This window comes from Periophthalmus magnuspinnatus, chromosome 18 (assembly GCF_009829125.3).
Source record: "Periophthalmus magnuspinnatus isolate fPerMag1 chromosome 18, fPerMag1.2.pri, whole genome shotgun sequence".
Lineage (NCBI taxonomy): Eukaryota > Metazoa > Chordata > Actinopteri > Gobiiformes > Gobiidae > Periophthalmus > Periophthalmus magnuspinnatus.
Window position 1 is genome coordinate 444827 of NC_047143.1, and position 26444 is coordinate 471270.

The 26444-nt window shown below is 46.1% G+C and overlaps 1 protein-coding gene across 1 annotated transcript; it reads right to left on the minus strand.

Moving 5' to 3' along the window:
• Nucleotides 1-973: 973 nt before the first annotated feature.
• Nucleotides 974-26444, minus strand: LOC117386462 (broad substrate specificity ATP-binding cassette transporter ABCG2-like). Its single transcript, XM_033983823.2, has 18 exons — nucleotides 25714-26444; nucleotides 24599-24780; nucleotides 11887-11946; nucleotides 10972-11086; nucleotides 10582-10734; nucleotides 10281-10438; nucleotides 8806-8908; nucleotides 8390-8438; nucleotides 7910-8002; nucleotides 6827-6922; nucleotides 6318-6463; nucleotides 5641-5723; nucleotides 5287-5376; nucleotides 4277-4401; nucleotides 3378-3532; nucleotides 3120-3209; nucleotides 2362-2423; nucleotides 974-1314 (listed from the first exon to the last, which is right to left on the minus strand). Exons 2-18 carry the CDS (start codon nucleotides 24766-24768, stop codon nucleotides 1164-1166), a joined length of 1899 nt encoding a protein of 632 aa, XP_033839714.1. The 5' UTR covers nucleotides 24769-24780; nucleotides 25714-26444; the 3' UTR covers nucleotides 974-1163.

Here is a 26444-nt window from a genome sequence, read left to right on the forward strand (position 1 = left end):
GAGCTCCACCTGTGAGCTCCACCTGAGGGCTCCACCTGTGAGCTCCACCTGTGAGCTCCACCTGCGAGCTCCACCTGTAGGGCCTGTCTCTGGTTAAACAGACGGAGCAGTGAGATATGAAACCCCCTGATGAATAAATAAATAGTCTGATGTCATATTTACTCTCCGGCTTTTGTGTCTTTATGGAAAACGTAACCTGAGACTCTGCGTTTCCACGGAGACGAGTCTGCTGACACAACACCAGCTTTAATACAATGGGACATTGATCCAACAGCGACAGAAACAAAGGAACTTCTCTGTGTAGTGTCCAGAACCCTTATTTTTACTCGAGTAACATACTGGAGGAGTAAATAAATCAGGAGTAGGAGTAGAACATGATCTATTATTGATACGTGCAGCTGATGTTATGAACATTCACACTGCTGCATCTAGTGTGAATCTAACTAGAGGCACTGCTCTGTCTGAATCTTACCAAAGTGAGACTTTGATCTGAGTTTAGTTTTAACACAATCTGACCACAAAGAGTCGACTGACCTGAACTACACCAGGACTACACTGTTAAACAAGTCCCTCAAATAACATCACAGTCGTAAGCTAGCATTAGCATTAGCCAACAGCTGTTCAGTTAGCAAATACGGCGGCCATCTTGTGAGTGGAGTGGGAGCAAAATTCTGATGTAAAATCCTGTAAACACAGGGCCAGAGTACACAGTGATTAAAGAGACAGAACTGCAGAATTACTGCAATACTACCTCAAATATAATGTATTTGTAATAAAACAGGACTCTCCGTCAGACTCTTGTCTCCGTCCGTCATGTTTCGACAGCTGGACACTGTTTACTGTGGGTCACCATGGCGACCGTCTCTATTCTGGCCATAGACACTGGTGCAGGACTAACTCGTAGTAGTTGTAGTTTGTGATAAGCAGCACTAGAGGGCGCTGTACCACAGCGTCATGAACACAGGCTCAGCTTCAGGTTTAAGTTTATTTTATTAAATCAGTTTTGAAAAATAAAAGTTAGTTAGTGCAGTAATTACTTTGGTTTTAAAGTGCAGCACTGGTACATTTTGGAGACAAAAGGCTGAGTTAGTTTCACAGAAAAAAGACAAAACATTTGACAAAACAAATTTGAACAAACGGATGTGTTTAAACATGTTTTAGTTTTAGGTGAATTTCCGGATGAATCTCAGTTTGACGTAGGCGATGCTCAGGAACAAGATCGTCATGACGCCCAGAGCCACGTGATTCTGCCACAGTCCCCACGGCGACGGGTCCACGCCCTGCTCCGCCAGGACGTCCTCCCCTGAGCGGCAACTGCAGACAGGAGGGGGGGTGAGGGGGGGGGGGGGTGAGAGAGGGGTGAGAGAGAGGGGGTAAGAGAGGGGTGAGAGAGAGAGGGGTAAGAGAGAGAGGGGGGGGTGAGAGAGAGAGGGTAAAAGAGAGAGAGGGGTGAGAGAGAGGGTGAGAGAGAGAGGGGGTGTGAGAGAGAGGGGGGTGAGAGAGGGGGGTAAGAGAGAGAGGGGTGAGAGAGAGAGAGGGGGGTTTAAAAAGGTGCACTGTTTGACTTTTCTAATTTCAGGTCAGTTTGGATGAACATTTATTTCTGTTTGTAAATGAAAATAATAAGAGGAGGATTTTTTAAAGACAATTTTTCATGACTTTGTTCAAAGTGAAGCTCTTTGTCCCTGTTACAAACTGTCCTCTGTGTTTTCTGTGTCTTTTGGAGTCATGTCTTCGTTCTGCAGACTGTCCTTTCAGTCCATGTCCTCAGTCCTTTCCAGGTCTTTTTCTTTTGTGTGTTTTGTGTTGATTCAGACCAGAGCTCGTTCGTCTCTGGGACACGTGTCCTTCCTGAGCGGTGTGACTCTGGACAGTCCCATGGTCTTTATACTCGTGTTTGTTTGAACAGATGAACGTGGAGGAAACTGCACCGAGGACGTTTAACTGTTTAAAGTCAAAATAATCTCACTGTAAAAATCCTCCTCATTCTTTTTGCAAATAGAAATAATCATTTTGTTTATCCTAATTTTCCTGAAACAGGAAAAGTTGAGTCTGATTCATGTCAGAGACAAAAAAAAGCACAGGTGTAGTTCTTATAGTACACAGGTGTAGTTCTTATAGTGCACGGGCGTAGTTCTTATAGTACACAGGTGTAGTTCTTATAGTGCACGGGTGTAGTTCTTATAGTACACGGGTGTAGTTCTTATAGTACACGGGTGTAGTTCTTATAGTGCACGGGTGTAGTTCTTATAGTACACGGGTGTAGTTCTTATAGTACACGGGTGTAGTTCTTATAGTACACGGATGTAGTTCTTATAGTGCACGGGTGTAGTTCTTATAGTACACGGGTGTAGTTCTTACAACGTGGTGCCGTTCAGGGTTTGACAGAACTCCAGCCCCACAAACTCATTTATCTGCAGCGCCTGAAAACAAAGGAGAAAGTACATGTAAAGTACACGTAAAGTACACGTAAAGTGTGTTGTGTGTGTGTGTGTGTTGTGTGTGTCTGTGAGTTGTGTGTGTGTTGTGTTGTGTTGTGTGTGTCTGTGTGTGTGTTGTGTGCGTGTGTGTGTTGTTGTGTGTGTGTGGGGTGTGTCGTTGTGTGTGTGTTGTGTGTGTGTTGTGTGTGTGTTGTGTGTGTGTTGTGTGTGTGTTGTGTTGTGTGTGTTGTGTGTGTGTCTTGTGTGTGTTGTGTGTGTGTGTTGTTGTGTGTCTGTGTGTTGTGTGTGTCTGTGTGTTGTGTGTGTGTGTTGTGTGTGTCTGTGTGTGTGTGTGTGTGTTGTGTGTGTCTGTGTGTTGTGTGTGTGTTGTGTGTGTGTGTGTGTGGGGGTGTGTGTGTGTGTGTGTTGTGTGTGTGTTGTGTGTGTGTTGTGTGTGTGTTGTGTGTGTGTTGTGTTGTGTGTGTGTTGTGTGTGTGTCTTGTGTGTGTTGTGTGTGTGTGTTGTTGTGTGTCTGTGTGTTGTGTGTGTCTGTGTGTTGTGTGTGTGTGTTGTGTGTGTCTGTGTGTGTGTGTGTGTTGTGTGTGTCTGTGTGTTGTGTGTGTGTTGTGTGTGTGTGTGTGTGTGGGGGTGTGTGTGTGTGTGTTGTGTGTGTGTTGTACAGATAAATATGACCCTCACCCCAAACCCGTATCGGGGGATACTCAGATACTTGAGCCAGGACAACCAGCTCACGATGGACGGAAGGTTCACCAGTAAACCTGTGAAGATCTGAACACACGAGAGGATGGATGTGCACATGTATGTACACACACGTATGTACACACATGTATGTACACTTATAAAGAGAGGGAGGAGAGAGAGAAGAGAGGGAGGAGGAGAGGGAGGAGAGACGGAGGAGAGAGGGGGAGGAGAGAAGAATAACAGAAGTTGCTTTACCATCATGAAGACAAAGGAGATGGTGATGAAGATGTTGGCGATGGCGACCACCGACTGATCGGCCGAGATGGCCATGGTCATCCCCGTTGCCGTGTACGCCACCAACGCCACGGTCAGAGCGAAGACGAAGAACGCCTCCACAGTGGGCTTCAGACCTGAGGGAGGAGAAAAGAGTGAGAGAAGCACCGAGGAGGAACAGAAGAGCTCCCCCTGGAGGCACATGTGAACTCTACAGGGTATTAAAGAGGAGGTATTTACCTCTGTGGGGTATTAAAGAGGAGGTATTTACCTCTGTGGGGCATTAAAGAGGAGGTATTTACTCCTGTGGGGTATTAACTGTAACACATCACATATTTTATTTCCTTTTATTGTTTTGAAAATGTTATATTCACCCAACACATCACATTAACATGTTTTATAAGTTTCACTTCTGTTTCTGTCGCTCTGAGTCTCTCCTCTCTTTGCTCTCTGTGCTAAGCCCCTCCCCCTTCAGAGCACTATCACACTCAGCTGCATCGCACTAATGAAACTACTGCACATCACACCAGGTTTGTCACGTCATAGTGCACAGTTTGTGTCATGTTTTTGTTTATTTATGGAGGATTGTCGTGTGGAGCGTGGGTGATGTAGACTTGTGGGTGGAGCCTCGTACAGACTAACTGTAAGGAAGGTTTGTATAGGGTTCAGGAGAGATCTCTAGATTACTCAAACATGGATGACATGTAAATCTTCTCCAGACATGTTTGTGAGGAACAGTTTTGTGGACATGGAGGAAAAAGGTACTTTTCTTACTTTTTTAATTCTGATTTTCTGCAGCCTGTGGTTACAAAGCAGAAGTTCCGCAGTAAAACTGTTTTAAAGTTTTACTGGTAGTTGTGTAAATGTTGTGTGAATCTGACCGATCATGAAGTAGGCGACGCAGGAGAAGACGATGGCGGGGATGGTCCTCAGCGTGATGATGTCAGACAGGATCTTAGACAGGAAGTAGACGGAGACTCTGTAGTACCCGCTGATGTACTCGTGTCTGTACGAGAGACAGTAACCACGGTAACCACGGTAACCATGAGCCTCCCCCGAGCATCGAACACCCACCTCTGTCCACAGCCCCTCCCTCTGTCCACAGCCCCTCCCTCTGTCCACAGCCTCTCCCTCTGTCCACAGCCCCTCCCCTCTGTCCACAGCCCCTCCCCTCTGTCCACAGCCCCTCCCTCTGTCCACAGCCCCTCCCTCTGTCCACAGCTCCTCCCTCTGTCCACAGCCCCTCCCTCTGTCCACAGCCCCTCCCTCTGTCCATAGCCCCGCCCCTCTGTCCACAGCCCCTCCCTCTGTCCACAGCCCCTCCCTCTGTCCACAGCTCCTCCCTCTGTCCACAGCTCCTCCCTCTGTCCACAGCTCCTCCCTCTGTCCACAGCCCCTCCCTCTGTCCACAGCCCCTCCCTCTGTCCATAGCCTCTCCCTCTGTCCACAGCCCCTCCCCTCTGTCCACAGCCCCTCCCCTCTGTCCACAGCCTCTCCCTCTGTCCACAGCCCCTCCCCTCTGTCCACAGCCCCTCCCCTCTGTCCACAGCCCCTCCCTCTGTCCACAGCCCCTCCCTCTGTCCACAGCTCCTCCCTCTGTCCACAGCCCCTCCCTCTGTCCACAGCCCCTCCCTCTGTCCATAGCCCCGCCCCTCTGTCCACAGCCCCTCCCTCTGTCCACAGCCCCTCCCTCTGTCCACAGCTCCTCCCTCTGTCCACAGCTCCTCCCTCTGTCCACAGCTCCTCCCTCTGTCCACAGCTCCTCCCTCTGTCCACAGCCCCTCCCTCTTTAGTGCACTCATTCACAGAGCTGTTTGGTGTTTTTACTTTTGTTTTTGTGGTGATTTTATTTTTGGTGTCGTGTTTTTGATTTGATTAATTTCAAACTCACATGAAGAGTTTCCTCTCCGTGATGAAGAGTTCTGCCGACGACACAGAGCTGAAACACTGATTCACTGTGATGAAGAACAGCGCTCCAAATCTGAAACGCAAAAACAAAAATATAAACGAAATCACAAACTGGGGTCACGATCCCAAAACACCACAGGCTCCTGAACACGCGCTCTTTAAACCACCTCGGGGTGTTTCTCCTGAGGTTTCAGACGATCTTAAATGTTTTTTGACAGCGTTGCTAAGGTGTACGTTGTGTCACCGTGGTAACTGTGGAACATTCAGGAAAGGTTCGTATCTGTCGACGTTTTTAGAGTTTTTCCGTGAAAATGAGTCTGGACTTTCATTTCCTCACCTGTTCTGAATCCCGCTCTGATCGTTCTTGACGCCGAAGAAGAGGGCGCCGACCACGAGCGCCAGGAACAACGTGACCACCACCTACAGGACACAGCCGGGATAACACAGAGATCAAATAAACAGCGACACCTACAGGAGGAACGCAGCCATGACACAAGCACAGTACCAGAGGTGGAAGGGTAAGTACGTACAAAGCAGTTCTCTTGCTCATGTAAGAATAAAAAAGTATTTGGTAAGAGTAACTTAAAGAGTAGTAGTAGTAGTAGTAGTAGTAACGTCTGAATTATCATTTAAAGTGAATGAAACAAACCAACACAAAAATGATCCAAAGAAACAAATAAAACAAAGAAACACAAATGTTCAGATCATTTCATAAACAGCCACTTCAGACTCAGAGGGAAGAGGAACAACACTTTTACTGCAGTAACACCATGATACTGCAGTACAAACAGTACTTGAGTCGGAGTAAAAGTATGCTGCTGGAAAAGTATTCTGAAAAGTACTATTTCTTTAAAAAGTTACTCAAGTAAATGTAACTGAGTACTGCCACGCCTGGTCAGTAGTAGATGAAGTAGTAATAGTAGTAGTAGTAGTAGTAGTAGTAGTAGTAGTAGTAGTAGTAGTAGTAGTAGTAGTAGTAGTAGTAGTAGTAGTAGTAGTAGTAGTATTTGTTACCTGTGCGACGGAGGTCTGGGGGTTGAGCACCAGGTTCCTGAAGGTTCTCTTGAGGACCCATCTGAACTGTGTGAAGAACCCAGTGTTATATGTGATGGTCCTGGAGCGAGAGGACGGAGCCGACTGTTTACCCGCCACAATACGCTCTGTAAACAAAAACAACACCTCTGTAAACAAAAACGACACGTCTGTAAACAAAAACAACACGTCTGTAAACAAAAACGACACGTCTGTAAACAAAAACAACACGTCTGTAAACAAAAACGACACGTCTGTAAACAAAAACAACACGTCTGTAAACAAAAACAACACGTCTGTAAACAAAAACAACACGTCTGTAAACAAAAACAACACGTCTGTAAACAAAAACAACACATCTGTAAACAAAAACGACACGTCTGTAAAGAAAATTGAAATGAAATGAGTGAATGTGTAAATTAATGTGTGTGTGAAGTTGCTGCCGTTTAGAGGCTTAAGTCCGTAGAGTAAATGAAATAAACGTGTGTTACCGAGTTCTGCTTTGGTGTGTTTGTAGTAGCTGCAGGTCCTGTACTCCTGCACCAGCTTCTCCTCGATGGCCTGAGTGGACGTCAGCGACTCTGCATCTGCACAAACAACACCGAACTGTAAATAAAACTGTAAATAAAACTGTAAATAAAACTGTAAATAAAACTGTAAAAAAAAACTATAAATAAAACTATAACTGTAAATAAAAAGTTTAATAATCTGGGCGTCTCATTTTTCACACATTTAAAGACGAGGTGTTTGTCCCGTGTCCTAACGCTGTTCCTCATTAGGTTTCAGATGTCATCCATGTTTGAGTCATCTAGAGATCTCTCCAGGCTCTATTCAAACCCTCCTTACAGTTAGCAGTATGAGTGTGTACGAGGCTCCGCCCACAAGCCTACATCACCCACGCTCCACGTGACAATCCTCCATAAATAAACAAAAACACGACACAAACTGTGCACTATGACGCGACAAACCTGGTGTGATGTGTAGGAGTTTCATTAGTGCGATGCAGCTGAGTGTGATAGTGCTCTGAAGGGGGAGGGGCTTAATAATCATTAAACGGGTGGTGTTTTTTCACAATAAAGGTAACACTAAAATTAGCTATGATGAGAACCCCAAAAGATGTTTAAAATACTTTTAAAATACCTTTAAAATACTGTTAAAATGCTGCTGAAATACTCTTTAAATACTCTTTAAATACTCTTTAAATACTCTTTAAATGCTCTTTAAATACTCTTTAAATGCTCTTTAAATGCTCTTTAAATACTCTTTAAATGCTCTTTAAATGCTCTTTAAATACTCTTTAAATGCTCTTTAAATACTCTTTAAATACTCTTTAAATGCTCTTTAAATGCTCTTTAAATACTCTTTAAATACTCTTTAAATACTCTTTAAATGCTCTTTAAATGCTCTTTAAATACTCTTTAAATACTCTTTAAATACTCTTTAAATGCTCTTTAAATGCTCTTTAAATACTCTTTAAATACTCTTTAAATACTCTTTAAATACTCTTTAAATACTCTTTAAATACTCTTTAAATACTCTTTAAATACTCTTTAAATGCAGTTTGTTGCACTCACTGTCGGCGCCGCTCAGAGCCACGGCCGTCGAGTCCCCGTTGATCACATCCAGGAAGAAGTCTGCAGGGTTATTATGGGGTTCACAGGTGTACCCTGGGAAACAGAGTCCAGTCAGTGTCAGAGAAGACAGCAAATGGACTAGAGCTAATGTCCCACAGTAGGGCTTTAACCCTGCTCCAATGTGATGAAATGCGGTTTAGTCCTGGTTTAGACCTGGTTTAGTCCTGGTTTAGACCTGATTTAGTCCTGGTTTAGTCCTGGTTTAATCCTGGTTTAGACCTGGTTTAGTCCTGGCTCAGTCCTGGTTCAGTCCTGGTTTAGTCCTGGTTTAGGCCTGGTTTAGAATAGACTCTGATCCACTTCTAATCCTGGTTGAGTTCTGGTCTGGTCTTGTTTTAATCCAGGTTTAGTCCCAGTTTGGATAAACCTAAATGTTTATGTGGAAACGTCTTTAGAAATGAAAGAATCCAGAGTTTATACCAATGTCAGAGAAATAGTCCAGAGCCTCTTGAGCTGGACCGTGGTACACCTGAAATCAGAGGGAAAGAGTTAAACACCTGAAATCAGAGGGAAAGAGTTAAACACCTGAAATCAGAGGGAAAGAGTTAAACACCTGAGACCAGAGCAAAAAGAGTTAAACACGTGACACTAAATCTAAAATATCTGTTGAAAATACATTTTCTTTTTCTATCAGTTTGATTTAATAAAACATTTCCAGGTAAAAGGCGGAAAACGCTGAACCATTATTTCATTGTGTTCTTTTATTTCAGTGGCCGGTCACTTCACTCTGGACACTCGTGCTCTGGACACTTTGTGCTCTGGACACTCGTGCTCTGGACACTTCACTCTGGTCACTCGTGCTCTGGACACTCATGCTCTGGACACTTCGCTCTGACCTGTTTCCCGTTGACGAGCAGTGTGAGGTTGTCAAACAGACGGTAGATTCCGTATCGAGGCTGGTGGATGGACAGGATGATGGTGCGTCCGGCGTCCGCCATTCTGCAAAAACACAGACATCACCCAGAGTTTGACATTAACAAAACAGACTACGGCGCCCCCTGCAGTCCAAAGGCGCCCCCTGCAGTCCAAACAGAACACGGACATAACAAAAGCACTCAACCCTGCTCCGTACGTAACATAAAACGAGACCACACTGTTCAAAATAAGGTTTAAAAGGACGTGACATTCAAACTCCTCAAACTGTAGAAAGTATCTGAGCCACAGTCTGAACTAAACTGTTTGATTTATACACATTCAAAATAGAACTGAAACTGCCCCAAGTGCTTCACAAAAACACAAGAAACAAGTAAAGAACAATAAAGCTCCTGTACATTCTGTGTGGTGTTAAATGCCAGGGAGAAGAGGCTTCCTGAGCAGACGCCCGAGCCTCCGACACAATAGAGAAATAAAAACCCCAGGATCATGTAGAGGGTTAATACGAACATTTAAGACAAAATGAGTCTGACACAGGGACAGACACAGGGGGCGCTGTTTATACACAAAGTGAATCAGAGCCAGAGTCGACCATGAGCACGAACCCGACGATCAAAAAACGTTTTTAAGACAATGGATTTTGAGTTGGTAAAAATGGCCTCATAATTAGACCTTTGTGAAAGTGCTAGTGCCCTGTCCCTCTGTTTGTGTTTATATTTCACTCTATGAGAAAAATCTTTTCTGGGCAGGAGGGATTTTTTTGGTTGTAGTACCACTTAGTGGCCACTAGTCCAACTCAAGGCGCTCTAAGCAGCAGGACGCTGTGCAGTTATTTAAATAGATCCAGAAATGGCCTCCAGGGGGCACTACACCCACAGAAAAACATGTCTGCATCGACACTACAGCAGGTAGAGTGTGCAGACGGACCACAGGGGGCGCTAGTGTGTGCAGACGGACCACAGGGGGCGCTAGTGTGTGCAGAGGGACCACAGGGGGCGCTAGTGTGTGCAGAGGGACCACAGGGGGCGCTAGTGTGTGCAGAGGGACCACAGGGGGCGCTAGTGTGTGCAGAGGGACCACAGGGGGCGCTAGTGTGTGCAGAGGGACCACAGGGGGCGCTAGTGTGTGCAGACGGACCACAGGGGGCGCTAGTGCTGGGGTTATCCTCTTTCACATTTTTTCTCAAAAAGTCTTTTTTCAAAGTTTCTGAAACTAAAACATCCAAGATGGCAGCTGCATCACACTGCTCTGTGTCACTATAGAGAGCGTGTAGCATGTAGCATGTAGCATGTAGCGTGTACAGTGTAGTGTGTGAGTAGGGAGTAGCATGCAGAGAGTAGCATGTAGCATTTAACATGTAGCGTGTAGCGTGTAGCATGTAGCGTGTAGCATGTAGCGTGTAGCATGTAGCATGTAGCGTGTAGTGTGCACTAGTTACTTCTTGAGCAGCAGCAGCACAGATCCGGCGGTGGAGGCGTCCAGGCCTGTGGTCGGCTCGTCCAGAAACAAAACGGACGGGTCAATGATGAGCTCCATCCCAATGTTTGTCCTCTTCCTCTCCCCCCCAGAGATGCCCCTGATCAGCTGAGTGCCCACCTGAGGGTGAGACCGGGGTTAGGCCTGGTCAAGTCCTGCTTTAATACTGGCTCAGTCCTGGTTCAGTCCCAGTTCAGTCCTGGCTCGGTCCTGGTTTAGTCCCGGTTTAGTCCCGGTTTAGTCCCGGCTCAGGCCTGACGTACCCTGGAGTCGGCAACCTTGCCCAGGCCGAGCTCTTGGATAAGCCTCTCCACCCTCTGGTCCTTGCTGTCCTGGGAGATGGTGGAGGGCAGACGCAGAGCTGCAGAGAAGCTGAAGTTCTCCCGGACGGTCAGAGTCCCCATCACAACATCATCCTGAGAACGAGAACATTTAGTACCCACACAACACCAGGACTGGACCAGGACTGGACCAGGACTGGACCAGGACTGGACCAGGACTGGACCAGGACTGGACCAGGACTGGACCAGGACTGGACCAGGACTGGACCAGGACTGGACCAGGACTGGACCAGGACTGGACCAGCCACTTCACCTGCCCTACTGGTTTAGTCCTGGTGTAGACCTGGACCACACGCTCTCACCTGGACTCACCTGGACCACATATCCTGACAGACACTTGAAGTTTGGAGGCTGAGGAGCTCCATCGATCAGAACCTCTCCACTGAGACCGGACGGGTCTTTACGGGCCGCCAACACGTCCAGGAACCTACGAGAGTCACATTCAAAATACGTAAACAGAAAACACATGTTTGACTCACACTTTATTATTAGTCTGTTACATCTACAAAAATCAAAACGCTCTGTTCCACCTTGTGATGTCATCAAGTGGGAGTTTTCAAGTGAACAGCTCCTTTTCCCTTTAGTTCAGTTGTAGATTGTCAATTCCAGGAATAAAACACAGTGGAGCACTTCCTGTATCACCACATGATGACATCACAAGGTGGAACAGAGTGTTTTCAGCCTAAATCTGCAGGTTTGTGTTAAACATGTGAGAATGAAACAAAACACAACTCCAGGTCTGTGTGTGACGAGGAAACAGAACAGATCAGAGGACAGTGTGATATGGACCTTTAAGGCTCTGGAAAAGCAGGTTCAGAGGTGAATGTTATGGCTTTTTTAAATTCATTAAAAAAAATAATAATAATAATAATTCTCAAAACATATAAATAAACAGATTCTGATTCAAAAGTGATAAATAAACAGTTGTGGTTTAGGGAGAGCCCCACTGGTCTGACATAACTCCAGAGCCTGATGATGCTCTTCAGATAAACCCCGTGTTTGACCTGTTGTGTGGGCGTGTGGGTGACTCATGGGCGGAGCCTCGTACAGGCCTGGGAGGGATCGTTAAATTACTCAGACATGCATGGATGACATCGAGGAAGGAATAATGTTACAACATAAGAGAAAGTCTAAAAAAATAGATTTATCCCCGTCTTTAAATGTTTCTTTCACAGAATAGATCACTGCGGTTTACTGCGGCGTATACACATGTTGGTGTTTACTCACGAGGATTTCCCGCTGCCTGTGGCTCCCATGATGGCGTTCAGACCAGGCTTCATGATCCCACTGAGACAAACGTACAAATAAATAAAACATTAAAATATGATTAACTTTTCAATTATTTTGTCAAAGATTTGCACTTTGCAAAGCTTTACATCACTTTACATCACTTTACAACACTTTACATCACTTTACATCACTTTACGGCACTTTACATCACTTTACATCACTTTACGGCACTTTACATCACTTGAATTTTTTTCATCAAAGAATTTGCTGACTCTTGCATTTTAAAAGTGCTTTTTGGACTTAAAACAAACATGTTATGGATATTAGTTAGCACGTAGCTGGTTAGCCTCCACGATGTCTTTGAACACTTAATATTTGTATCTTTTGTAAAGTATGTGGGACAAGGGGACAATGTACTTCTGGAACCAGAGCGAGTCTGTGTTGAGCTACAAGCAAATAATAATAATAATTAAAGCCGCAAGCGGCATCGAACGGCCCTCGCGGGCCGTGCTTCGCACTCGGCCGACCCGGCACTCCCTGTGGGTGGCGCTGACGCGCCACTTGTCCCTTTTTTATTGCGGCTTTGGGCTGCACTTGTCACCAAACAAGTCAAAACACATTCGAAGTGCTGATGCACAAAATGCAAAAACATGGGTTTTGCAGGCATCGCCATGGCAACACCGTGCAAAATACAAACTTGGCCCATTGGACTTTTTTGTCGGGGACGACCTGAAGAATCACTGTGCCAAATTTTGTGTTCGTCGTTGACGGTAATATGTCGTTATAAGACTTTGAAATGTACGAAAATTTGGAAATTTTCCCATTAGGATAACATGGGCGCTTTCGCGCATCGCCATGGCAACCCAGTAAAAAATATGACATGGTTCTGATTGACTTTTTTGATCAGGATGACATGAAGACTCATGGTGCCAAATTTCACATTATTCCATGAAACTAATATTTTTCCCATGAATGGGAAAAATTTGGAGATTTCCCATTAGGATAACATTGGCAGTTTGGCGCATCGCCATGGCAACACGGTGCAAAAAAAAGCATGGGTCTGATTGACTTTATTGATTGGGATGACCCATTGGAATTTTGTGTCAAATTTGGTAACATTTGGAAAAACTAAATTTTCAGCCTTCCATACAAATTTATTTGTTATTCTGTAGGGGGCGCTGTCGCGCCAAATTGATTTCTTTCACAAACATTAGAATTAGGCCGGAAAGTTTTATAACTGATTCGAATTTGAGCAAAATCGGACTTTGCATGCGCAAACGGGAGCAAATTTTGACGTTTGAAAATTGCAAAAATTCCGATGGAATTTTGCGGCTTCGCCGCACGGAAACGGTAAAAGGGATCATCATGAATTGGATAACTTTTGATGCCCCACTTGTCTAGATGATGTACAGTGAATTTCAGCCCTGCAGGTGAAGCGCCTTCAGAGGAGTTGACGAAAATGCGACGTCAGCGAAAACGCTGACTCGGCATTTTGGAATTTTCAATCCAAGATGGCCGACTTCCGGTGCGTCAGAGGGCGTGGCCATAATAATATTTTTTGTTTGGCATCCCTTGAAGAATGCATGTACTGAATTTTGTGGCTGTATGAAAAAGTTGACGTCGACGTCTCCCATTGACGTCAAAAATTTGAATTTTGCAGGGGGCGCTGTCGCGCCATTTTTTTATGCCCAATGACGCACCACATAAAAAAATAAATTTTTCACCAGACCTGAATTATGGGCAAAATTTGGTGAGTTTTTGAATATGTTCAGGGGGTCAAATTACTGCTCAAAGAGCAGAAGAAAGAAGAAATAAAAAAAAAAATAATAAAAATAATAATAATTTTAGCAAAAACAATATATCCGATAACATTATAATGACATATTATACGTTTTTTGAAAGCTCTCGACTTTCCCCACGTCACCGTGGGGTCAATGGCGAATGACGAGCGCTAACGCGCTCGTCATTCGCCATGGCGTCGGGGTCCGCCATTGACCTCCCATTGACTTCCATTCATTTTAGCAGTAATAAGTATGGCCGATGCCTGCGGCATGGGGGCTTGGATAGGGCTCGATGCCAGGAGTGTGTTTGGGGACATTAGCGCTTCGCGCTGCGTCAGCGTCAACATTGAGTCAATGGGCTTCGCCCATTGACTCAATGTTGACGCTGACATGCTAGCAAGAACAAATATGCATGTCCCATGCCTACGGCATGGGTTGCTAGGACACAGGAGTCTGTGCAGGGGGCGATGGGGGACAACTCCTCCTATTGACTCCTGTTAACGCATGTCAGCGTCAACATCGAGTCAATGGGCTTCGCCCATTGACTCGATGTTGACGCTGACATGCTAGCAACAACAAATATGCAATCCCATGCCTACGGCATGGGTTGCTAGGACACAGGAGTCTGTGCAAGGTCGCGGTGCTGCCACGAAGTTGCGCGCTTCGCGCGCAACTTCGTGAAGACAGTCTGCAACGATGAGTGCTTCGCACTCATCGTTGCGGAAGCAATAGGCCCTACGCCCTGTAGGGGCTCGGGCCTAATAATGATAATAATAATAATAATAATAATTAAAGCCGCAAGCGGCATCGAACGGCCCTCGCGGGCCGTGCTTCGCACTAGGCCGACCCCGCACTCCCTGTGGGTTGCGCTGACGCGCCACTTGCCTCTGTTTTATTGCGGCTTTGGACTCCGTTTGGCACCAAATAAGTGAAAAGACATTGGAAGTGCTGATGCACAAAATTGCAAAATTTGGGTTTTTCCAGGCATCGCCATGGCAACACCGTGCAAAATACAAACTTGGCCCCCCGGACTTTTTTGACGGGGACGACCTGAAGAATCACTGTGCCAAATTTTGTGTTCGTCGTTGACGGTAATAAGTCGTTATAAGACTTTGAAATGTACGAAAATTTGTAAATTTTCCCATTAGGATTACATGGGCGCTTTCGCGCATCGCCATGGCAACCCAGTGAAAAATACGACATGGGTCTGATTGACTTTTTTGATCAGGATGACATGAAGAGTCATGGTGCCAAATTTCACAGTATTCCATGAAACTAATATTTTTCCCATGAATGGGAAAAATTGGGAGGTTTCCCATTAGGATAACATTGGCAGTTTGGCGCATCGCTATGGCAACACGGTGCAAAAGACGACATAGGTCTGATTGACTTTATTGATTGGGATGACTCAAAGGAATTTTGTGTCAAATTTGGTAACATTTGGGAAAACTAAATTTTCGGCCTTCCATACAAATTTATTAGATGTTCTGTAGGGGGCGCTATCGCGCCAATTTAGTTTCTATCATAATGAGTAGCTTTAGGCCCGAAAGTTTTACAACTGATTTGAATTTGAGCCAAATCGGACTTTGCATGCGCAAACGGGAGCAAATTTTGACTTTTGAAAATTGCAAAAATTCCGATGGAATTTTGCGGCTTCACCGCACGGAAACCGTGATAGGGATCATCATAAATTGGATAACTTTTGATGCCCCACTTGTCTAGATGATGTACAGTGAATTTCAGCCCTGCAGGTGAAGCGCCTTCAGAGGAGTTGACGAAAATGCGACGTCAGCGAAAACGCTGACTCGGCATTTTGGAATTTTCAATCCAAGATGGCCGACTTCCGGTGCGTCAGAGGGCGTGGCCATAATAATATTTTTTGTTTGGCATCCCTTGAAGAATGCATGTACTGAATTTTGTGGCTGTATGAAAAAGTTGACGTCGACGTCTCCCATTGACGTCAAAAATTTGACTTTTGCAGGGGGCGCTGTCGCGCCATTTTTTTATGCCCAATGATGCACCACATAAAAAAATAAATTTTTCACCAGACCTGAATTATGGGCAAAATTTGGTGAGTTTTTGAATATGTTCAGGGGGTCAAATTCCTGCTCAAAGAGCAGAAGAAAGAAGAAATAAAAAAAATTAAAGCCGCAAGCGGCATCGAACGGCCCTCGCGGGCCGTGCTTCGCACTCGGCCGACCCGGCACTCCCTGTGGGTGGCGCTAACGCGCCACTTGTCCCTTTTTTATTGCGGCTTTGGGCTGCACTTGTCACCAAACAAGTCAAAACACATGGGAAGTGCTGATGCACAAAATGCAAAAACATGGGTTTTGCAGGCATCGCCATGGCAACACCGTGCAAAATACAAACTTGGCCTGTTGGACTTTTTTGTCGGGGACGACCTGAAGAATCACTGTGCCAAATTTTATGTCCGTCGTTGACGGTAATAAGTCGTTATAAGACTTTGAAATGTACGAAAATTTGGAAATTTCCCCATTAGGATAACATGGGCGCTTTCGCGCATCGCCATGGCAACCCAGTGGAAAATATGACATGGGTCTGATTGACTTTTTTGATCAGGATGACATGAAGAGTCATGGTGTCAAATTTCACATTATTCCATGAAACTAATATTTTTCCCATGAATGGGAAAAATTGTGAGGTTTCCCATTAGGATAACATTGGCAGTTTGGCGCATCGCCATGGCAACACGGTGCAAAAGACGACATAGGTCTGATTGACTTTATTGATTGGGATGACCCAATGGAATTTTGTGTCAAATTTGGTAACATTTGGGAAAACTAAATTTTCGGTCCTCCATACAAATTTATTAGGTGTTCTGTAGGGGGCGCTATCGCGCCAATTTAGTTTCTACATAATGAGTAGCTTTAAGCCCGAAAGTTTTACAACTGATTCGAATTTGAGCCAAATCGGACTTTGCATGCGCAAACGGGAGCAAATTTAGACTTTTGAAATTTGCAAAAATTCTGATGGAATTTTGCGGCTTCGCCGCACGGAAACCGTAGTAGGGATCATCATGAATTGGATAACTTTTGATGCCCCACTTGTCTAGATGATGTACAGTGAATTTCAGCCTTGCAGATGAAGCGCCTTCAGAGGAGTTGACGAAAATGCGAGGTCAGCGAAAACGCTGACTCGGCATTTCGGAATTTTCAATCCAAGATGGCCGACTTCCGGTATGTCAAGGGGCGTGGCCATAATAATCTTTTTTGTTTGGCATCACGTGAAGAATGCGTGTACCAAATTTCGTGGCTGTATGAGAAAGTTGACGTCGACGTCTCCCATTGACGCCCGAAAATTTGACTTTTGCAGGGGGCGCTGTCGCGCCATTTTTTTATGCGCAATAATGCACCACATAAAAAAATAAATTTTTCAGCAGACCTGAATTATGGGCAAAATTTGGTGAGTTTTTGAATATGTTCAGGGGGTGAAATTCCTGCTCAAAGAGCAGATGAAAGAAGAAATAAAAATAATAATTAAAGCCGCAAGCGGCATCGAACGGCCCTCGCGGGCCGTGCTTCGCACTAGGCCGACCCCGCACTCCCTGTGGGTGGCGCTAATGCGCCACTTGTCCCTTCTTTATTGCGGCTTTGGGCTGCACTCTTCACCAAACAAGTCAAAACACATTCGAAGTGCTGATGCACAAAATGCAAAAACATGGGTTTTCCAGGCATCGCCATGGCAACACCGTGCAAAATACAAACTTGGCCCCTCGGACTTTTTTGACGGGGACAACCTGAAGAATCACTGTGCTAAATTTTATGTTCGTCGTTGACGAAAATAAGTCGTTATAAGACTTTGAAATGTACGAAAATTTGGAAATTTTCCCATTACGATAACATGGGCGCTTTTGCGCATCGCCATGGCAACCCAGTGAAAAATATGACTTGGGTCTGATTGACTTTTTTGATCAGGATGACATGACGAGTCATGGTGCCAAATTTCACATTATTCCATGAAACTAATATTTTTCCCATGAATGGGAAAAATTTGGAGATTTCCCATTAGGATAACATTGGCAGTTTGGCGCATCACCATGGCAACACGGTGCAAAAGACAACATAGGTCTGATTGACTTTATTGATTGGGATGACCCAATGGAATTTTGTGTCAAATTTGGTAACATTTGGGAAAACTAAATTTTCGGCCATCCATACAAATATATTACATGTTCTGTAGGGGGCGCTGTCGCGCCAAATTTATTTCTTTCACAAACATTAGAATTAGGCCCGAAAGTTTTACAACTGATTCGAATTTGAGCCAAATCGGACTTTGCTTGCGCAAACGGGAGCAAATGTTGAAATTTGAAAATTGCAAAAATTCCGATGGAAGTTTGCGGCTTCGCCGCACGGAAACCATAATAGGCATCATCATAAATTGGATAACTTTTGATGCCCCACTTGTCTAGATGATGTACAGTGATTTTCAGCCCTCCAAGTGAAGTGCCTTCAGAGGAGTTGACGAAAATGCGAGGTCAGCGAAAACGCTGACTCGGCATTTTGGAATGTTCAATCCAAGATGGCCGACTTCTGGTGCGTCAGAGGGCGTGGCCATAATAATCTTTTTTGTTTGGCATCACTTGAAGAATGCATGTACCGAATTTCGTGGCTCTACGGCAAAGTTGACGTCGGGACGTCTCCCATTGACGCAATGTATTTTGACTTTTGCAGGGGGCGCTGTCGTGCCATTTTTTTATGCTCAATGATGCACTACATAAAAAAATAAATTTTTCGCCAGACCTGAATTTTGGGCAAAATTTGGTGAGTTTTTAAATTTGTTTAGGGGGTCAAAATCCTGCTCAAAGTGCAGGAGAAAGAATAAATAAATAAAAATAAATAAATAAACAAAAATAATAATAATTTTAGCAAAAACAATATATCCGATAACATTAGAATGACATATTATACGTTTTTTGAAAGCTCTCGACTTTCCCCACGTCACCGTGGGGTCAATGGCGAATGACGAGCGCTAACGCGCTCGTCATTCGCCATGGCGTCGGGGTCCGCCATTGACCTCCCATTGACTTCCATTCATTTTAGCAGTAACAAGTATGGCCCATGCCTGCGGCATGGGGGCTTGGATAGGGCTCGATGCCAGGAGTGTGTTTGGGGACATGAGCGATTCGCGCTGCGTCAGCGTCAACATTGAGTCAATGGGCTTCGCCCATTGACTCAATGTTGACGCTGACATGCTAGCAACAACAAATATGCATGTCCCATGCCTACGGCATGGGTTGCTAGGACACAGGAGTCTGTGCAGGGGGCGATGGGGGACGACTCCTCCTATTGACTCCTGTTGACGCATGTCAGCGTCAACATCGAGTCAATGGGCTTCGCCCATTGACTCGATGTTGACGCTGACATGCTAGCAACAACAAATATGCAAACCCATGCCTACGGCATGGGTTGCTAGGACACAGGAGTCTGTGCAAGGTCGCGGTGCTGCCACGAAGTTGCGCGCTTCGCGCGCAACTTCGTGAAGACAGTCTGCAACGATGAGTGCTTCGCACTCATCGTTGCGGAACCAATAGGCCCTACGCCCTGTAGGGGCTCGGGCCTAATAATAATAATAATAAAAATAATAATATTTTTAGCAAAAACAATATATCCGATAACATTAGAAACACATATTATACGTTTTTTGAAAGCTCTCGACCTTCCCCACGTCACCGTGGGGTCAATGGCGAATGACGAGCGCTAACGCGCTCGTCATTCGCCATGGCGTCGGGGTCCGCCATTGACCTCCCATTGACTTCCATTCATTTTAGCAGTTACAAGTATGGCCCATGCCTGCGGCATGGGGGCTTGGATAGGGCTCGATGCCAGGAGTGTGTTTGGGGACATGAGCGCTTCGCGCTGTGTGCGTCAACATTGAGTCAATGGGCTTCGCCCATTGACTCAATGTTGACGCTGACATGCTAGCAAGAACAAATATGCATGTCCCATGCCTACGGCATGGGTTGCTAGGACATAGGAGTCTGTGCAGGGGGCGATGGGGGACGACTCCTCCTATTGACTCCTGTTAACGCATGTCAGCGTTAACATCGAGTCAATGGGCTTCGCCCATTGACTCGATGTTAACGCTGACATGCTAGCAACAACAAATATGAAAACCCATGCCTACGGCATGGGTTGCTAGGACACAGGAGTCTGTGCAAGGTCGCGGTGCTGCCACGAAGTTGCGCGCTTCGCGCGCAACTTCGTGAAGACAGTCTGCAACGATGAGTGCTTCGCACTCATCGTTGCGGAAGCAATAGGCCCTACGCCCTGTAGGGGCTCGGGCCTAAAAAAAAAATAATAAAAATAATAATAATTTTAGCAAAAACAATATATCCGATAACATTACAATGACATATTATACGTTTTTTGAAAGCTCTCGACTTTCCCCACGTCACCGTGGGGTCAATGGCGAATGACGGGCGCTGACGCGCCCGTCATTCGCCATGACGTCGTGCTCCGCCATTGACCTCCCATTGACTTCCATTCATTTTAGCAGTTATAAGTATGGCCCATGCCTGCGGCATGGGGGCTTGGATAGGGCTCGATGTCAGGAGTGTGTTTGGGGACATGAGCGCTTCGCGCTGCGTCAGCGTCAACATTGAGTCAATGGGCTTCGCCCATTGACTCAATGTTGACGCTGACATGCTAGCAAGAACAAATATGCATGTCCCATGCCTACGGCATGGGTTGCTAGGACACAGGAGTCTGTGCAGGGGGCGATGGGGGACGACTCCTCCTATTGACTCCTGTTGACGCATGTCAGCGTCAACATCGAGTCAATGGGCTTCGCCCATTGACTCGATGTTGACGCTGACATGCTAGCAACAACAAATATGCAAACCCATGCCTACGGCATGGGTTGCTAGGACACAGAAGTCTGTGCATGGTCGCGGTGCTGCCACGAAGTTGCGCGCTTCGCGCGCAACTTCGTGAAGACAGTCTGCAACGATGAGTGCTTCGCACTCATCGTTGCGGAAGCAATAGGCCCTACGCCCTGTAGGGGCTCGGGCCTAATAATAATAATAATAATAATAATAATAATAATAATAACACACATTACGGAACATTAATGGTGTCATGAAAAGTTCTAAACTGATCCATTGTTTTCCCTGTTGTGTTACACTTTATGTTCATATTATTCAAATCATGACTCAAGATTATTTGAATCGTTTATATAATTGAAAAAACTCCAGATCAGACGCCGCACAGAAAACCACAGACCAGAGGAAATGTTTGACTCTGTTTTTCTCATAAACTTCCACAAATAAAAACCACGAGTCAGCACTTTTCACTAAACATGACACAGCAGCAGCTTCTGTGAGTCGTGACGCGGCACAAAAGATGATTACCCCCACGTGTCACTCCACTTCCACGTTTCACTTATTTATTTGTTAAAAAGAAGCGAACGTGAAAATAAAAGGACTATGATTGGATTGTCGAGTCGCTGAGCGTGAGATTTGGCGTCAGGGTTTTGTGTCACGTTTGTCTCGTCACATTCAAATTCCATATCAGCTCCGTGGATTTATACTGCGTAAACCTCAGACTGCAGGTATAAGTGGACTTAGCTAAAGCGCTAGTGTTACAAACAGGAAGTGAACATGGCGCTCTTTCCCCGAGGTCGCTCCTGTTAGCGTTAGCAACAGGTTTGATTGACAGCGTCGTTAAGGCTGTGCAGCTGCTCGAGCGGCAGGAAGGGGCGTTACCTTCAACAGCCCGGCTCTGGATTGGCTCTTTGGTTGCTATGACACCTAATAACGTATAACTGAGCCGAACGCCGCGGTGACGTCGCAAACTCGTCTTTATACAGGTCAATATCACTGTAGACTTTAAGGGTCAAAGGTCAGGTGTGTTGTTTCATTCAAAAAGCAAATAAGACAAAAAGACTAAATTTGACTTTTGGCTGCCTTCATCTCCACAGATATGATATGTAAAGTGTGACCTGACATGGCCTTAACTGTGACTCAGTGACTCAAGAGGAAAAGAAACCACAGGACAGGAAGTTCCACCCACGCAAACCACGACGCAGCGCTTTACACTAAACACGACGCAGCGCTTTACACTAAACACGACGCAGCAGCTTTACACTAAACATGACGCAGCAGCTTTACACTAAACACGACGCAGCGGCTTTACACTAAACATGACGCAGCGCTTTTCACTAAACATGACACAGCAGCTTTACACTAAACATGACACAGCAGCTTTACACTAAACATGACACAGCAGCTTTACACTAAACATGACGCGGCAGCTTTACACTAAACATGACGCAGCAGCTTTTCACTAAACACGACGCAGCAGGTTTTCTGAGACGTGACACTGCACAAAAGACGATTACCCACAAATGTACAGAGTCAGAGTACTGTTACTTCAGAATAATACGCGTACGGAGTCAGAGTACTGTTACTTCAGAATAATACGCGTACGGAGTCAGAGTACTGTTACTTCAGAATAATACGAGTACGGAGTCAGAGTACTGTTACTTCAGAATAATACGCGTACAGAGTCAGAGTACTGTTACTTCAGAATAATACGCGTACGGAGTTAGAGTACTGTTACTTCAGAATAGTATGACTTTAGTCGCTGTTTTGTCCTACTCCAGAACAGAACAGATGTATTGCATAAGCGGCTCTTGATATAATCAGGAAGTGCACTGTTCCCATGCTAGTTGTCGTTAGAGAGCTCCACTCTGGCCTCAGTGGAGAGAAGAGCTTTAAACTCCCTGTGGTGAATAATCCTGATGTTCAGATGCATCAGGTCAGTGAGGAGTGACCTGAGTGCTCGTGTCCCCAGATAAAGTCGTGTTTGGAGGTTTTGTTCTGCTGCGCGCTTGACCTTTGACCTCTGTAAATGATTGTCTGTCGTAAAGCACATAAAGGCGTGCACTTTGCTCCGCTCACTAAACTCTCACAATCGCACATTATTAAAGCAGAATCCTGTTCATAAAGATGTTTAAAGTCCAGCCACACGAGCTTTACACACGACTCAGCCTAAACTCTCACCGACTTTTACGCTTTTATTTTTATTGTTTTCATTTTAAACAGTTTGTAGTTGGGTCCAAAGTTGCTCCTCACTGATCTTCTGCCTTCAGAGCATCCTAATTATTCACCATGATGAGTTTATAAGCACTTTTCACAGCTGAGGGCAGTTTTAGCTGTCACGTTAAACTTAACAACAACTAGCATGCTAACACACACTTCCTGACGCCTTATAATCAGATACAGACAGAACACAGAGGATTTATTTTAACTCAAGAGCCACTTTTATAATAAATCTGCACTGGAGCTGGACGTTCGGCTCAGACACGTCAGGTAAAGAGACTTTGGGCTTCAGTTAAAGCTGCACTATGTAACTTTTCTGGGAGGAGTCTGACACCTGCTTGTGTCTTATCACTTTTGTCCTTTAGGATCGACACAAACCAGGACTAAACCAGGACTAAACCAGGACTAAACCAGGACTAAACCAGGTCTAAACCAGGACTAAACCAGGTCTAAACCAGGACTAAACCAGGACTAAACCAGGACTAAACCAGGACTAAACCAGGTCTAAACCAGGACTAAACCAGGACTAAACCAGGACTAAACCAGGTCTAAACCAGGACTAAACCAGGACTAAACCAGGACTAAACCAGGACTAAACCAGGACTATCTCAAACATAAGTTTCTTTTAATGTGGTGCAGATTCACTCGTCCTGACCAAGACTCGACCTGGAGATAAACCACTGCTCCTGACACGTGACACAGGGAGGGCATCTGACACATGTGTGCTGGTGTTGTGTGTGTGCTGTTGTGTGTGCTGGGGTGTATGCTGGTGGTGTTGTGTATGTGGTTGGTGTTATGTGTGTGTGTGCTGGGGTGTATACTGGTGGTGTTATGTGTGTGTGTGGTGTTATGTGTGCGGGTGGTGTTATGTATACGGTTGGTGTTATGTGTGTGTGGTGTTATGTGTGCGGTTGGTGTTATGTATGCTGGTGGTGTTGTGTATATGGTTGGTGTTATGTGTGTGTGTGCTGGGGTGTATGCTGGTGGTGTTATGTATGCTGGTGTTGTGTATGTGGGTGGTGTTGTGTGTGTGTGTGGTGTTATGTATATGGTTGGTGTTATGTGTGTGTGTGCTGGGGTGTATGCGGGTGGTGTTGTGTTTGGCGGTGTTCCTGTGTATTGTTCTTCTTCCTCTGGCTGTGGCCCCTGCGTCTCCTTCCTCCTCGGGGCTTTGATGGAGTCACGTTTGTCCTCAGGTGGAGGACGAGGAGCAGCACGTACACGACAAACATGTGAAATCAGGGAGGTGCACACCTCCACCTACATGAACTCCCTCTCCTCCTCCTCCTCCTCTCACTTACTTGAGGTCTATGAGTATGTCCTTGTGGCTCTTCTTGCAGCTGAAGACTCCTCCTCCTCTCCTCCTCCTCCTCCTCCTCTCCTCCCCCTCTCCTCCTCCTCCTCCTCCTCTCCTCCCCCTCTCCTCCTCCTCCTCTCCTCCTCCTCTCCTCTCCTCTTCTCTCCTCCCCCTCTCCTCTCCTCTTCCCCTCCTCCTCCTCTCCCCCTCTCCTCCTCCTCCTCCTCTCCCCCTCTCCTCCCCCTCTCCTCCTCCTCCTCCTCCTCCTCTCCCCCTCTCCTCCTCCTCCTCTTCTCTCCTCCTCCTCTCCTCCTCCGCCCCCTCTCCTCCCCCTCCTCCTCTCCTCCCCCTCTCCTCTCCTCCTCCCCCTCTCCTCCTCCTCCCCCTCCTCCTCTCCCCCTCTCCTCCTCCTCCTCTTCTCTCCTCCTCCTCTCCTCCCCCTCTCCTCTCCTCTTCTCTCCTCCTCTCCTCCCCCTCTCCTCTCCTCCTCTCCTCCTCCTCCTCCTCCCCTCCTCCTCTCCCCCTCTCCTCCTCCTCTCCTCCTCCTCTCCTCCTCCTCCTCTCACTTACTTGAGGTCTATGAGTATGTCCTTGTGGCTCTTCTTGCAGCTGAAGACTCCTCTCTGCTGAACTTTGTAGTGGATGTTGTGGAAACTGACGGTGGCTCCTCGTTTCTGAGCATCTGATCCTCCACTCCGTTTAGAGCCTCCATTTTGACTCCTCTCCATCTCCAGCTCCATGTCACACCTCCTCTGAAACAGACACAAACTGACTCCTCTGAAACACAAACTGACTCCTCTGAAACAGACACAAACTGACTCCTCTGAAACAGACACAAACTGACTCCTCTGAAACACAAACTGACTCCTCTGAAACAGACACAAACTGACTCCTCTGAAACACAAACTGACTCCTCTGAAACACAAACTGACTCCTCTGAAACAGACACAAACTGACTCCTCTGAAACACAAACTGACTCCTCTGAAACACAAACTGACTCCTCTGAAACACAAACTGACTCCTCTGAAACACAAACTGACTCCTCTGAAACACAGACTCCTCTGAAACACAAACTGACTCCTCTGAAACAGACACAAACTGACTCCTCTGAAACACAAACTGACTCCTCTGAAACACACACAAACTGACTCCTCTGAAACACACACACAAACTGACTCCTCTGAAACACACACAAACTGACTCCTCTGAAACACACACAAACTGACTCCTCTGAAACACAAACTGACTCCTCTGAAACAGACACAAACTGACTCCTCTGAAACACAAACGAAAGGAAACATTAAACAGATCAGAGTCAGACGGAGCTTTGACTGAATGAACCAAACTAAATTACGACTAAATGTTTTAAAAGCAGCAGAAATAATCTGATGATCCAAACGTCTGAGCTGAACAAACTACAGACACAACAGTCCCTCCAGTTTGAATTAGCTTCATTAAACACACTCCATTTAAAGTCGCGTGTCCTCACGGGTGTTTTGTGTTTGTTTTATTTTAGCCAAAATATCTCAACATGTTTCTGACAAAACTAAAGCTTCACTGTGTAACTTTTGTCCTTCACAGTGAAGCTTAGCCTGAAATGTCCCGCAGTGTGGCATTACCCCAGAGCAACACAACAGAAGAGTGACACAGCTCAAAGTTTAAGAGACAAACACGTGAGGGTTACCTTCAGCAGAACCTGAGAGTGAAAGACTCAGAAGACACATCCAGAGTCTGCTCCTCCTGTCTGCTCCTCTGCTCCTCCTGTCTGCTCCTCTCTGCTCCTCTCCTCTCTGCTCCTCTGCTCCTCTGCTCCTGGGCTCGTGTCTGCTCTGCTCCTCTGCTCCTCCTGTCTGCTCTGCTCCTCTCTGCTCCTCCTCTCTGCTCTGCTCCTCTTGTCTGCTCTGCTCCTCTGCTCCTCCTGTCTGCTCTGCTCCTCTCTGCTCCTCCTGTCTGCTCTGCTCCTCTCTGCTCCTCCTCTCTGCTCCTGTCTTCTCTGCTCCTCTCTTCTCTGCTCCTCTCCTCTCTGCTCCTGGGCTCGTGTCTTCTCTGCTCCGCTCCTCTCTGCTCCTCTGCTCCTCTCTGCTCCTCTGCTCCTCCTGTCTGCTCCTCTGTGCTCTTCTCTGCTCCTCTCTGCTCTTCTCTGCTCCTCTGCTCCTCCTCTCTGCTCCTCTGCTCCTCGGCTCGTGTCTTCTCTGCTCCTCTGCTCCTCTCTGCTCCTCTCTGCTCCTCGGCTCGTGTCTTCTCTGCTCCTCTCCTCTCTGCTCCTCTGCTCCTCTCTGCTCCTCGGCTCGTGTCTTCTCTGCTCCTCTCCTCTCTGCTCCTCTGCTCCTCTCTGCTCCTGGGCTCGTGTCTTCTCTGCTCCTCTCCTCTCTGCTCCTCTGCTCCTCTCTGCCCCTCGGCTCGTGTCTTCTCTCT